The 16388-nt window shown below is 44.2% G+C and overlaps 1 protein-coding gene across 1 annotated transcript in view; it reads right to left on the bottom strand.

Annotated features, from left to right (window-relative positions):
* RAB26 (RAB26, member RAS oncogene family) overlaps window positions 1–15569 on the bottom strand; it is a 297863-nt gene extending 282294 nt beyond the window's left edge. Inside the window, exon 1 of the mRNA XM_088464774.1 lies at window positions 13988–15569. Within this exon, the coding sequence (XP_088320900.1) occupies window positions 13988–14161 (174 nt within the window). The 5' untranslated portion in view covers window positions 14162–15569. The remainder of the gene's footprint in view (window positions 1–13987) is intronic.
* Window positions 15570–16388: the final 819 nt, after the last annotated feature.

Raw genomic sequence — 16388 nt, 5'->3', positions numbered from 1 at the left:
ATATATAGTTAGTGAGGATACATGGGTGTTATACAGGTAAGTCCATGTGACCAGTATAATATACAGGTAGTGAGGATACATGGGTGTTATACAGGTAAGTCCATGTGACCAGTATAATATGTGAGGATACATGGGTGTTATACAGGTAAGTCCATGTGACCAGTATGATATACAGGTAGGGAGGTTACATGGGTGTTATACAGGTAAGTCCATGTGACCAGTATAATATGTGAGGATACATGGTTGTTATACAGGTAAGTACATGTGACCAGTATAATATATAGGTAGTGAGGATACATGGGTGTTATACAGGTAAGTCCATGTGACCAGTATAATATGTGAGGATACATGGGTGTTATACAGGTAAGTCCATGTGACCAGTATAATATGTGAGGATACATGGGTGTTATACAGGTAAGTCCATGTGACCAGTATAATATGTGAGGATACATGGGTGTTATACAGGTAAGTCCATGTGACCAGTATAATATGTGAGGATACATGGGTGTTATACAGGTAAGTCCATGTGACCAGTATAATATGTGAGGATACATGGGTGTTATACAGGTAAGTCCATGTGACCAGTATAATATGTGAGGATACATGGGTGTTATACAGGTAAGTCCATGTGACCAGTATAATATGTGAGGATACATGGGTGTTATACAGGTAAGTCCATGTGACCTGTATAATATGTGAGGATACATGGGTGTTATACAGGTAAGTCCATGTGACCAGTATAATATATAGTTAGTGAGGATACATGGGTGTTATACAGGTAAGTCCATGTGACCAGTATAATATGTGAGGATACATGGGTGTTATACAGGTAAGTCCATGTGACCAGTATAATATGTGAGGATACATGGGTGTTATACAGGTAAGTCCATGTGACCAGTATAATATATAGTTAGTGAGGATACATGGGTGTTATACAGGTAAGTCCAAGTGACCAGTATAATATATAGTTAGTGAGGATACATGGGTGTTATACAGGTAAGTCCATGTGACCAGTATAATATACAGGTAGTGAGGATACATGGGTGTTATACAGGTAAGTTCATGTGACCAGTATAATATGTGAGGATACATGGGTGTTATACAGGTAAGTCCATGTGACCAGTATAATATGTGAGGATACATGGGTGTTATACAGGTAAGTCCATGTGACCAGTATGATATACAGGTAGGGAGGATACATGGGTGTTATACAGGTAAGTCCATGTGACCAGTCTAATACATAGGTAGTGAGGATACATGGGTGTTATACAGGTAAGTCCATGTGACCAGTATAATATGTGAGGATACATGGGTGTTATACAGGTAAGTCCATGTGACCAGTATAATATGTGAGGATACATGGGTGTTATACAGGTAAGTCCATGTGACCAGTATAATATGTGAGGATACATGGGTGTTATACAGGTAAGTCCATGTGACCAGTATAATATGTGAGGATACATGGGTGTTATACAGGTAAGTCCATGTGACCAGTATAATATATAGTTAGTGAGGATACATGGGTGTTATACAGGTAAGTCCATGTGACCAGTATAATATGTGAGGATACATGGGTGTTATACAGGTAAGTCCATGTGACCAGTATAATATGTGAGGATACATGGGTGTTATACAGGTAAGTACATGTGACCAGTATAATATATAGTTAGTGAGGATACATGGGTGTTATACAGGTAAGTCCAAGTGACCAGTATAATATATAGTTAGTGAGGATACATGGGTGTTATACAGGTAAGTCCATGTGACCAGTATAATATACAGGTAGTGAGGATACATGGGTGTTATACAGGTAAGTTCATGTGACCAGTATAATATGTGAGGATACATGGGTGTTATACAGGTAAGTCCATGTGACCAGTATAATATGTGAGGATACATGGGTGTTATACAGGTAAGTACATGTGACCAGTATAATATATAGTTAGTGAGGATACATGGGTGTTATACAGGTAAGTCCAAGTGACCAGTATAATATATAGTTAGTGAGGATACATGGGTGTTATACAGGTAAGTCCATGTGACCAGTATAATATACAGGTAGTGAGGATACATGGGTGTTATACAGGTAAGTTCATGTGACCAGTATAATATGTGAGGATACATGGGTGTTATACAGGTAAGTCCATGTGACCAGTATAATATGTGAGGATACATGGGTGTTATACAGGTAAGTCCATGTGACCAGTATGATATACAGGTAGGGAGGATACATGGGTGTTATACAGGTAAGTCCATGTGACCAGTCTAATACATAGGTAGTGAGGATACATGGGTGTTATACAGGTAAGTCCATGTGACCAGTATAATATGTGAGGATACATGGGTGTTATACAGGTAAGTCCATGTGACCAGTATAATATGTGAGGATACATGGGTGTTATACAGGTAAGTCCATGTGACCAGTATAATATGTGAGGATACATGGGTGTTATACAGGTAAGTCCATGTGACCAGTATAATATACAGGTAGGGAGGTTACATGGGTGTTATACAGGTAAGTCCATGTGACCAGTATAATATGTGAGGATACATGGTTGTTATACAGGTAAGTACATGTGACCAGTATAATATATAGTTAGTGAGGATACATGGGTGATATACAGGTAAGTCCATGTGACCAGTATAATATACAGGTAGTGAGGATACATGGGTGTTATACAGGTAAGTCCATGTGACCAGTATAATATGTGAGGATACATGGGTGTTATACAGGTAAGTCCATGTGACCAGTATAATATGTGAGGATACATGGGTGTTATACAGGTAAGTCCATGTGACCAGTATGATATACAGGTAGGGAGGTTACATGGGTGTTATACAGGTAAGTCCATGTGACCAGTATAATATACAGGTAGGGAGGATACATGGGTGTTATACAGGTAAGTCCATGTGACCAGTATAATATATAGGTAGTGAGGATACATGGGTGTTATACAGGTAAGTCCATGTGACCAGTATAATATACAGGTAGTGAGGATACATGGGTGTTATACAGGTAAGTCCATGTGACCAGTATAATATACAGGTAGGGAGGATACATGGGTGTTATACAGGTAAGTCCATGTGACCAGTATAATATATTGGCTTTTTTTGTTTTTACTCTAATTTTTCCCTTATATATTTCCTTGTGTTTCATTTTAAATTGTTTATACTTTATTTCTAGCTGTTTTTTCGATCGTAACAAATGAAAGGAGGGCAGCACAGTGTTTAGCACACCCACGTCACAGCACTTGGAACATGGGTTTGATTCCACCCAGGGCTCTGTCTGTGTGGAGTTTGTATGTCCTCCCAGTGTTTGTGCAGGTTTCCTCCAGATGCTCACATTTCGTCTCACAGTCCAAATAAAGAGTGACCGGGTGACCGGCCGCTAACAAGGTTACCCCAGTGTGTATGCGCTCCTCTCCATCTTGTAAGCACTATCGGTTGCACGCTTTACTGGGACCGGGCTGATGCGAATGATTAAACTCTCTGTAAAGCTCTGTGTGTATCACACTCTGTATAAATAACAGTATTAAGAATAAAAGTAACGGAAGAGGAGACAGGAAAAACAATGACAACAGGACGACGCGCGGCACCAGAGATAACATGTTGTTGGCACTAGACTAATAAAATTAGACAATAGAGCAAACAGAATTTTCATGTTCCCTCATTGTGTGATAATTATATGTGTGATAATTGTAATATGTTCCGTTCCATAGTCAGTGCCCTCAATTCCCCTATCAGATACTGTAAACAATAGGATTATAAAAGCGCGTTCGCTGTAATTACCAGCATCCAATCACATTGAGAAACAGAAATGAACTATTAAGGGGACAAGGAAGATGGCGGCTGCGCTTGCAGTGGGAAGAAGTATCAGGAGCGGTGGAGAATAACAGTAACGATCGTAGAGTATATGAGTCTATGGTCGCGCAGAAGAGCAATGGAAATTGAGACGCCGGAGCCATATTCCTTGCGTACGGGATCGCAGACGCAGAGTGTGACCCCCCTCCGGAACGTTTGCGAAACGCCTGCGCCACTCCCTGTTACCTCCCCCAAACGCTCCCTGTCAATCACAATGCGTGTAAAAAGTTGTGGGGAGCGACTTATTGCATCTAAAAGGCGCACAAAGTGGGCGTCGCCGTCCTTGCCAAGTCAGATATACGTTTGTACACCAGGAGAAGTGTTTTTACTAGCATTAGCCTACAATCGCAGATGCAACCACGGCAAAAGACGCTACAGTGGTCGCAACAGCATCCAATTTAAAAATCAGTCCCCTAGGTGTCTACTACCAATGCTGGCGGCAGTAACTTCCATCATGTATCGCAGCATATGATACAAAATGATTGTTTACCTCCATGTTTAAGCTGTGAACATGTGTGCCTAACATTGGCGCATGCGCACAGGGATGTGACCCTGCGAAGCCCCCCCTCCGACGGCAAAGGACCCCATGTCTTGGGTAAGTGACGCCAATCCTGAGAGGACGTTACTTTGTGGAGATGATCTCATATTGCCATCCCCATGGGGGCCTATAAGGACAGCGGCCAGCGCTGGTAACTAGGCGAACATCAACCGCTAAACAAATTGGACGAATTGCTGCTCTGCCGTTTTCCCCGGATTTCTGGACGATCACAATTAAATGAATAGGCCCCTTACGCTGTCGGCGAATAATCCCAGCGTCTCTGACACTGAAGTGAAAAGTTGGAAGTCCTCATGGCATGGACGAAATATAAAAACTGATTGAGAAACGTTACTTCCCGGTGAAAGGGCCGACTTTAGGATGACCTCAATACTTGCTCGAGAAAAAGAGACAGAAATAGAACATAAACACGAGTAAACATACCAGAAAAACAGCAGATGCTTCATGGGAAGGATAAAGCGAATTACATGCACCCCTACATCTGCATCATGTTACCCTGACTGCTGCAACGTGGCCACAGAAGCTACTCAGGCGAGCAACTCGCTGGCCCCCACATTGCTGGCCTATAGCTCGGCAACGCTGCAAAACTTATTATTCCCTCTAGCGACCTGTAATCGGAGAACACGGAGATCAGCATCACGTACTGTAGGGCAATCTGCCTCAGGGGCTGGCAGGAGAGAAACAAGAAAGGTTCCTGCATTGTAACAAGCGCTGGTTTATGATATACTTACCTCAGGCACGCATACGCGATGGCTAAATCACACTAAAGAGACAACTATACAGGGGTATAAAACAAGGAGTACTGGCTATATCAGTAATGCATGGCCGGCTCTACAACCTCCGAACGTGGACGCACGTAACCCTTAGGGGTATATTTACTAAGGTGCGTGTTTTTAGAAGTGGAGGTGTTGCCCATAGCAACCAATCAGATTCTAGCTATTATCTTCTAGAAGGTGTTAGATACATGATAAATAGAATCTAATTGGTTGCTATGGGCAACATCTCCACTTCTAAAAACATTCACTATAGTAAATATACCCCTTATTCTCTGTAATAAGGTAATACAAGATATTTAATCAAAGCAGGAGAGACCTATGGCCCTGATTCAGAGCCGGACGCTCTGACCAGAGCGCTCGCTCTGAATCAGGGCCCACCTCCATAAATATGGAGTGTCCTCCTGGACGCTCGTATAGCTGTGGGTCACCACCCACAGCATATACGAGCGTGCAGGATGATGGTCGCGATGGTCTTGACCATCGCGACCATCGAAACTGCGAGCAATAGCCTGCGGTTGAGGTTTTCAACTGCAAGGCCAGGAGTGATTTTGGCTCTATCAGAGCCAAAATCACTCCCACTGACATCACTAGTGATGTCAGTGGGGCCGGCTTCAGACGGTAGCAGTTCCCTTGGGAACGCCTCCGTCTGGCAGGTACGCCCCCGGCACGCCCACCAAAGGGGGCATGCTGTCAGTCAACATCGACAGCACGCCCCCTTTGATGAGACACTCCGAGCGAAGGAAAGTCCATCGACCATCGACCCACTTGCGAGCGGACAGCCGCTCGCGAGTGGGTCTGAATGAGGGCCTATGTGCGATAATGGGTTGGGTACGGGATGCCGGTGCTCGGGATCCCGGCAGTCAGAATCCTGACACCAGCATCCCGACAGGGTTATGATACCGACACCTATTGGTCGGTATCCTAACTCTCTCCCTAACCCTCCCTCCCCAGTTTCTAAACCTAACCTCCCCCCATAGAGCCTAAACCTAACCTTCCTGCACCCTAAACCTAACCTCCCTCCTTAGAGCCTAAACCTAACCTTACCGAACCTTAAACCTAACCCTCCCCTTTAGTGCCTAACCTTAACCCTCCCCCTAGTGCCTAGTACTAACCACTAGCCCTCCCCCTAACCCCGCTACTTACCTTACCGGTCGGGATACCGGCATCAGGATTCTGACAGGTGTCAGGATTCCGATAGATAGATAGATAGTATTTTTCATAAATCAACCTTTCATAAATCAACTAAATATACAGCCATTAATAGGTAATAGGGGTGTACTCCCAACTCCTACGTTAGTGATCCAAATTGCGCCTTAGTCCTTAGATGTGGACGACGTCTCCATAGCGCTTGAAGGGCCACCGTGCGCGAGAGAAAGGATCCGGGATAGGCCTGTCTGTGAGCCAGGGCTGCTGTAGGCAAAGCCATGCCCCCGAGGCAACATGACCACGCCCCCTTCAGAAGGTAGTGCTGTATGTAAAGAGGGCCCTTGGCCATGCCCCCTAGTACCAGAACTGATATATATCTCTTGGCATCTTTGAGCATTTCAATAGGGTTCTAATAAGGAGTACTTGACACTGCAAACAAAACATCAAACACAATGGGGATTGTCGGCTGGCAGGGTGGACATTCCCAGAAGCCTCCCCCCACACTTGAATAATAACAGTTCTCTGGGTTAATCGGAGGAAACACTTCTAGGAACCTCTTCCTTTGTGTATTATAAAGGATAGCAAACTAAGGCCCTCATTCAGAGCCACTCGCTATTTGCGGTCGTTCGCTCTAAAACTAGGGGTGGCTATTCAAATGAACCGTTCGCTGTTTGCGGTCTGTTCACGCCTCTATGTCTGAACGAGCGAACAAAACTTGCGTTCATTTTTTGGAAAAATACGCCCCCTGGCCGCTCGCATCCTACGTCATGTCCGCTATTTATTAGATTAATCGAGTACATCGACAAGGGTATGAACTGCTCGCTATTCTTGGGGTTGGTGTTTGCTACCACAATTTTGCGAGCAGTTCTGACTATAAAATAACCCAGTGACGTGGTCCATGACGCTGCTGTTTTAAATATGCACACCCATAAAACGCCCGTTTTGACCTTTAAGCACACCTGCGTTCTGATTTCCACTCCCCATTTTCAAGCACCTTCCCCTGTTACCACCCACATACGCCTCTTTCTGTCACTCAAAATAGCAGGCATTCGCTATTTTGCGAGCACATGAATTTCGGCCGCACTGACTGGTTCGCGCATGCGTATAACGATCCGTACGCATGCACAGTTGGGCAAACATCGCTCAGAGCGAACGAGCTGCCGCTTACGAGTGGCTCTGAATCAGGCCCTAAGACAGGAGAGTCTGTCTATGGTTTAACAAACTTCAACAGAATGGCCGCCCTTATTGTACTTACTTATTTTCTGGCTCTAATGTGCGGTTATTACTTATGCTTTGGCTCTAGTGTTTTTCTGGGACTTTAAGTAAAATGCGAATGCAGAAAGGAAGTTATTTCAGCTCCTCTGCAGTTTCTTAGCTGCTGACAGTGAGTAATACTAGTCATTATTTCTTTCTGTTGTTGTTTGTTTTTGGGTTTTTTTCACTTTAATTGGAGATGAGAAGGAAACATATTTATTCTATCTAGTTGAGTTAATTTTCAAAATATATTAATTTGTTAAGATGGGTAAGATTGGTTTACGGAAATGAGGTTAATATTACTATGGGGCTCTACATTGTATATCTTTACGCTTCATTCGTTTATTTCTAGCTTACTATATGGTCTACACTGGGCCTGATTGAGAGATGTACGGTGCTGCAATCTCAGCTGCGATTTTGTATGCTGCGAAGGAGCGATTGTAAAACAGCACCCTCCCCTAACAGTACTGAGACGCCCACGGGAGCCATCACAAACAGCACCACAACTGCATACATATACTCAGCCCAGACGCAGGTCCTCTGATAATCATCCATGTGAGTCACCCATGGTTATGCAGCATGGGCACCTGGACTGGATGCATCTCATGTATGTAGGGGATCGCAGACACCAGCTGCGACCCGCCCCCAAGTCACAGATCTGCCTGCGTTTTGCTGACCACACCAGCATTTCCTCTCCCAAGCGGTGCCTTCCTGTCAATCACACTGCGATCCTTGATGGTATGTGTGCGGGATTGGCGCATACATAGTGCGATCCATTCGCACTTGCACAGTTCACCGATAATCGCTCAACAGCTTAAAAGTCAGAACAGTGAACATCTCTGAATGAGGCCCAATGTACTTTTCTAATGGTATTCTTATTGTTGGAAAGTTTTTTGATTTCTTTTTTGGCTCTGTCGAAACCAAGCATTTGGAAGCCCCCCCTCCAGAAATCCTGCTTTTCCTACTCAAGGGGGAAAGGAAACTCCTTGTGATCGTCACAGAAAATATTGTAATCTCCACCATTTCATCTCACGGCAAAGTGGGACAATTACCATTAGTTAATTCACCTTTAAAATACTTTGATTTTGTAACTCTAAAGGCCCCCATACATCAGAGATTGATTGCAGCAATCGTGCAATGTGCAATCGATTGTGTATAAAAATCTTTCACTTTTTCAATCGATTGTGGCAATTCTGCAATCTGCAATCGATTGAAAAAGTGAAAGATTTTTATACACAATCGATTGCAAATTGCACAATTGCTGCAATCAATCGCTGCTGTATGGGGGCCTTAACTCTTATATGCCCACCAATATGCATCACTTTCTAAAGTTTTAGATTAAAAGAATGTACTAAACTTTTGGTTCTGGGTACTTTTAGCTATCTGTTGCCATTGGGACCTGTAGCACATTTCACGGCTGGATTTCCCAGATCCCTTTGGGCTGCAAATGTTTTCAGCCTTAAAACAAAATAATGAGTTTGTCGCTTAAATTCAGGCTGACATCATTTTTCTTTTTCTTTCGATGAGAAAAACTATTTTGAATTCAAAGAGCTGTCTCTTTTTTTTTTTTTTGCCTGAAATCCCGATAGCGTTTAATGCACCAGAAAAGCTTTTCAGACGACATGATAATTTTTTTCATCTCTGAAAAAATATAAAAGAAAAAAAAAAAAAAACCACACATCTATATAGAATATAAAAGCTCTCTCAGTCCCACTTTGCCGTGAGATGAAATGGTGGAGATTACAATATTCCTAGATAAGTTTGCAATGTTCAGTTCATACATAAGGCAGGGAACAGGTCTGGAAACGGGAATCATTTTTTCCTGTTTAATTAAGAGTCCAAATGACATGCAGAGATTCATCAATCTCCTGAATTCAATCTATTGCTCCTGACACAAGGAAAGACATCTCTCAGGTTGGTTTCAGCAGACATTATTATACACTTATCACCATGCTGAGATAGCTCACACACGCAGAAAAGACATGGCAAAGTGTACGTCACTTTCAGGGACATATTAAGGGAGGTCCCATGTGCACTTTCTCTCTCTCTCATCCACGCATGCGCCAAGAGGTCTGCATATCCCAAGCTTTATTAATTAGCATAGCTAGGACGGGGGCTCCATTCGTTTTTTAAATTAAGGACCAGCGCCATTTTTCTGATGATTTCTGCCACGCAGACGCACAGTTAAGTATTGTCTATGGGTGCAGGGTCTGCGGTGTAGGGCCCCATGTAGCATTTGAGGTATGAACAGATACCAAGCTAGTAGCAACTCAAGTTATGCACATAAATAAAAACTTCTCAGCAGCTTTCCAACAGAACATTATCTCCTTTTGAAAACCTCTCTGGAGGACACAACGTATGGCTGCCAGACACACACATACACCTTAACACGATCATGTGATGGCACACGGAGTAGACAGGGTTCAGACGGACATTGCAAGCCCTCTCTGCTCAGTACATTGTGTGGCCTTTGACTGTGGTTGCCACAGTAGTCACATGACACTGTGTAGATTTGTACATCATTAACAGCAGAATGAAGAAACAAACCAAGGAAAAAAATGGTAGCAAAAAAACAAAACAAAAAACATTTGAATATAAAAAAAAAGATGCCTTAAAATAGACCTGTGCATCCAGAACAATTAATGCATTTAAAATACATCTATGACATACCTCCCAACTGTCCCAATTTTGGTGGGACAGTCCCACCTTTACGGCACTCTCCCTCCGTCCCACCAGCAGGTCGCAGTGTCCCAGAGCCCCTCTTACCCACTGCTCTGTTTAGCAGAGCAAGCAGTGAATAAATGTAATTGTGTCTATTCACTGGAGAGAGAGGAACTGGTGACATGCCCAGCAGCTCCCGGAGAGCTGGGTATGCCCCAAATGTGATGAAAAGTGGGGGCGTGGCTCGCAGGTATGGCATTTCCCGCGAGGCCATGCCCTTGCCTTGAGGACATGCCCTCTTTCCGGGTCCCCTATGTCCACTACCATAGAGTTGGGAGGTATGAAGTATTGTGCAGTTGTACTGCTCATGTGTGAAAAGGCAGTGATGGTGTTATATGCACAAATCCCAAAGTGTCTCCATTACCTACAAGCAATGGGGAAGCTGATTTATCAATCGGAATTCCCCACCCTTCTTCCTGTCCCTACACTAACAACAAATCCTCTGTGGTCTTTACACCCATAGAGGCCCAATACTCTGTGTGGCATGCACCCCCTCTGACTCTGGACCTGATTCAGACCCGCTCGCTAAATGCGCTCGCTCGCTCCCAGGGTATGGAAAATCAGCTAAGTGACGTCAAGGCAGCCGCTCGCACGGAAAGGCATAAGCACGCCCACTATGTCTTGGCGAGCGATCACTTTGTGTTTAAAGAAGCCCACCAGCCTGTCTTCAGCCGCCCACTAGCGTACGTCATCTCCAGGAAGTATATACAACCATCGGTACATCGGGTCCCATCGGATCTGACCGCAGCACTTGCGGTCCCTACCCTACCGCAAGCACTGCGAGCACTTCAGTGTATTATTCAACCAGGTGACATGTTCTATGACGCCTGTTAATTATGCACACCCCAGAAACGGCGTGAAAACACTTTGGCAAGCCTGCGTCCGCAACTCCACTCTCCCGTTACTACTGGCCTGCCCCTGTTAACAACCACAAATGGCCTCTCCCATCACTCATTCTACTGGGCTGTCTTTGCAGGGTGAGCGAGCACATTCCAATCGCTCGTAATAGTTTGCGCACGCGCACTGCGAACTACACACATGCGCACATTGGCGAACATCATCTGCAACGAGCGGCCGCTTGCTAGTGTGCGAGTCTGAATCAGGTCCCCTGTCTGAAGCCGGGTGCACACCCTTCACCCCAGACCATGCAAGATTGCCAGTACACGCTAGACAATTTTATTAAAGATGGAATGATGACTCCTTCCATCCTTCATAAGTATACGCTGCCCCGCATGCAATATCACGTGATTGGCCATGCGATACGGCCAAACACACGACGTCGCCGACAACACACTGGAGCGCGCAATAGTGCGAACACACTAGACCATGTGGTTTTTCGTACCAATTCTTTAGAATGTAAGCTCTCACTAGCAGGGCCCTCGTCCCTCACGTGTTTCTCCTCCCCCTACTTATAGTATCATTTACTCCTAACTCCCCACAATGACACCTGAAGGCCCCCATACATCAGAGATTGATTGCAGCAATCGTGCAATTTGCAATCGATTGTGTATAAAAATCTTTCCCTTTTTCAGTCGATTGCAGATTGCAGAGATGCCACAATCGATTGAAAAAGGGAAAGATTTTTACACACAATCGATTGCAAATTGCACGATTGCTGCAATCAATCTCTGACGTATGGGGGCCTTAACATTTGGTTGCTGAGGCCCTGCTGCTTGTGTTATGCAGCTATGTTTATAACCATGTCCTTGTCCTGTGATTGTTTTGGGTTACTATTAATGGTTTTTCTTGTGTGCTCATTTCTGTACTGTGTAAGGCGCTGCGGAACCTTTGTGGCGCCATATAAATAAAGGACAATAATAATATTAATAATAATTTGTCTAAAATCATCAAATTGTCCACGTTATTGTCTGGTTTCTACCCAGCTTTACACAACTTCTGTACACCACCCCCCTCAGTTGCACTATTGAAAAATGTAATCAAATTGAAAAAAAAAAAACACAAAAAGGGGAACTGATTATTATAAATAATAACCAATTTGTATATTTAAATAAATAAAGCATTTTTTTTTTCTGCTGCCTGTGATAACGATAAGAGAATTGAGGCATTACATGCATCCTTCTTAAATAGGAGCATTTCGCTGGAGAGAAACCCATCAAACAGTTTCTGCGACAGGAGGTTGCCAGTGGTAACCCTTTACTAGACAGAGAGGGCCTCCCTTTCATAACTAGGGGCCCAGATCTTCATTTCAATACATACATGACCCAACAGCCAGGACACTACAGATGCGTCGATTTCATTTAAGTATTTGCAATAATGTACACAAGCTTCCATGCTTGATTTAATCTACAAAAGCACCCACTTTGCTATCGCATCTGAACTGAAGGAAGTTCCTTCTCCTTGTGAATCAATATGACAAGATAAAATGACACAATTATATAGCAGCTTGCACATGTAGGAAACCTATAGACTGTCACCGAACTACAATTCCCACAATGCCTTCAATTTCCTTCCATATACAGTAGGTTAATTGCAAAGAGGGCGGAAAGTACACTATGAATCGTGTACTATGGGAAATACATATTCTGGCATGCACATTATCCATTCTCTATTGATTAGATAGATATGTACATAGATATATATGAGATAGATATATGAGATAGATAAATAGATATGAGGTAGATAGATATATATGAGATAGATATATATGAGATAGATAAATAGATATGAGGTAGATAGATATATATGAGATAGATATATATGAGATAGATAAATAGATATGAGGTAGATAGATAGATAGATAGATAGATAGATAGATAGATAGATAGATAGATAGATATATATGAGATAGATAAATTTGAGATAGATAAATAGATATGAGGTAGATAGATAGATAGATAGATAGATAGATAGATAGATAGATAGATAGATAGATAGATAGATAGATAGATAGATATGAGAGAGAGATATATGAGATAGATAAATAGATATAAGGTAGATAGCTAGATAGATAGATAGATAGATAGATAGATAGATAGATAGATAGATAGATATGAGATAGATAAATAGATATTAGATAGATAGATAGATAGATAGATAGATAGATAGATAGATAGATAGTGTTTGCTTGATTTTTTTTTTTATTAAGTAAATACTTAAATATCTATGATTTACAAGGTGCTACAATGTGCCCGCAGCGCCATAAGCAGATAACCAGGCTTGTCAATAAAGGAATACAGTGATCTTTATAAATTATCAACCCGCCAGCATAGTTTTCATTCTTGTGATACCTTTCAAAAACAAACTTGTAGAATGTACTGAGTTTCCCCCAAACTCTGTGTCCCATATAGATAAATAAAAGCATATTAAGACACCTCTTCTTAATCGAGGTATAATGTAACGATCTTAGCTGATTCTTTTTTAAATATGGGATATACAGCAGACAGATGTGCCGGGAAGGTGACAGAACGGAAATCTCATTCTATATGAAGCATGGGGTGTACTGTGTACATCACTATAGAGAAGTTACATTTACATCCACACACAATTTTGAGATATACTAATATGATTGATTTGTACCGAGCTCTCCCAGGTGATCCTTCATATAAGAAAGACTATTAAGCAAAGTAGCAATTGGGGTCTAGATCTTGATAGGGGGTATAGGAACTTTGATACATAAGTGGCTGCTATGCGATAAATTAATATAAAGTCTCACCTTAAAAGCAATGTCATAGAACTCTCCACTGTTGCTGAGGGACGGGCGCCCGGACATCACCATGCCATTGCTGTGGGAGTCGCTGCCCACCTTGCCATTGTCCTTGGTGGGTGGTATGCTGCAGGAAGCGGGCGAGCTGCTGCCCTTACTCTTCTGACTCTTCTTCCTGGACATGGTGTGACCAGTAGGCGTCTATAATATGGGACGTGGTCACTAGAGCCAGAGTCTAGTCAGCCAATATGTGATCCCGCAGCGTGACACGGACTGGGGGACCCTGGAAGTGGCTGGGATGATAATACGGTGGCAGGACTAGTGCAGCTGGCACAGCATCGCCCTTCTCCTGGTCCCTGCAGCTCCGCTCTGAGCTGGATGAGGTGCCGGAACTCCTAGACAGCCAGAACTGCGCTCCCTAGGCTCTATCAGGAGCCTAAACACCCACAGAGGCACCACTGCACGCCCTGATCTGCAGGTGTCCCAGCTACCATATGGCCACAGGGGAACTCTCTCTAATGGATGTGTATCCCAGCTAGCTCACAGCCACACAGGGAATCTTCTGACTCATGCAGGTGTCCAAGCGGCTTGCTCTCTCTGTGCAGTAACAGGTCTCCTTGCTTCCCAAGCAGCCCTCAAGCTTGCTCTCTGTGCAGCGTGCTTCTGTTCTGTGTCAGTAGTCCCTTAGTCCCTCTCCCTCTGGACCACTTGACACCTGAGCTGTTGCCGGCTCCCTCTGTTCTCTTGCTTTGTGGTCTGATTTATTTCAGATACCTCCCATCTCTGTGCTCCTTGTCTGATCTCTGTGGACCCTGCCCCGCTCTCTATCCTTGTCACTCACTGTGCACCCTGGCTTCTCCCTCGCTCTCTCCAGTGCCAGTCTCTTTCTCCGCTCTCTGCCGTCTCTAGATCCCTGCAACCTGTTTTGTCAGCAATCTGTTCTCCAGTTAGTTCAGTGCTCCCAGCTGTCTCTCTTCTTTGTCTCTTATTATTCCTGCTCTGTGATTGCTCGCTGACACTTTCTCTCTCTCTCTCTCTCTCTCTCTCTCTCTCACTCACTCTCTCTCTCCTTACACACCCGCTCTGCTCTGTATTCTCCCTGCACCTTACGCTGCAGTTGGGTGAACTGTCCTGTCTACCCAAGTTACACTATCAGCCAATAATGCACTACAGCTGCCCCCTCTCCCCAGCACCTCAATATTATGCCCAGACTCCCTAGTCCTGTGAACGTCTCAGAATTGCACCCACATACTATTGTCACAGCACTATGCTACCCCGGCCATCCTTATTCAGCCTTAGCCCTAACCCTGCACCACTCTATACTGTGTCCTCACCATCCAACCCTACACTCAATACTTATCCCCATAACCCTACATCCACTACTGTGTCCTTATCCCTTAACCCTGCACCCACTACTTTACCCTTAACCCTGTACCAAATACTGTATCCTTACCCCCTAACCCTGCATTCAGTATTGTAGCCTTATTTCCTAACAATAGTCTGCACCCAATACTGTATCCTTACACCCTAAACCTGCACCCAATACTGTATCCTTACCCCCCTAACCCTGAATCCACTACTGTACCTGTACCCCCCTAACCCTGCTCTTAATACTATACCCTTTACCCTCTAACCCCGCTGCACCCAATACTGTGTTCTCATCCCCTAACTCTGCACCCAATATTGTATCCTTACACCCCTAACCCTGCACCCAATATTGTATCCTTACCCCCCCTAACCCTGCACCCACTACTGTACCCTTACCCCCTAACCCTGCACCCAATACAGTATCCTTACACCCCTAACCCTGCACCCAATACTGTATCCTTATACTCCCCACGCTGCACCCAATACTGTATCCTTATACCCCCCACGCTGCACCCAATACAGTATCCTTACACCCCTAACCCTGCACCCAATACTGTGTTGTTACCCCTAACCCGGCACCCAATACTGTATCCTTACACCCCTAACCCTGCACCCAATACTGTATCCTTACACCCCTAACCCTACATCCAATACTGTGTTGTTACCCCTAACCCGGCACCCAATACTGTATCCTTACACCCCTAACCCTGCACCCAATACTTAACCCTTCACCCAACACGGTGTCCTTATACCCCTTACGCTGCAACACTATAGCATCCTTACCCCTCTACTACTACACCCATTACTGTGGAGTTAACCCCTTAATTTTGTTTCTATCCCTGCACCCACTACTATGTCCTTAGTGCTAAGCAGTCTTATTCCCTCACTCCCAAGCATTGCAACCCTGTTGCCGCCCGGTGCCCGGCCCTGGGATGGGTGTCAGTGCCGGTTATACAGCTGCTGCTCACGCTGCCCCCGTCACACGCCGCCGCTTACCTCAGTCTCCGGCACCGGTAACAGCCCTGGAAAGGGGCGCGGTCCC

This window comes from Taudactylus pleione, unplaced genomic scaffold (genome assembly GCF_031769625.1).
Source record: "Taudactylus pleione unplaced genomic scaffold, aTauple2 ptg000061l, whole genome shotgun sequence".
In the NCBI taxonomy this organism is placed as follows: domain Eukaryota; kingdom Metazoa; phylum Chordata; class Amphibia; order Anura; family Myobatrachidae; genus Taudactylus; species Taudactylus pleione.
This window is presented reverse-complemented; position numbering and strand designations above follow the sequence as displayed.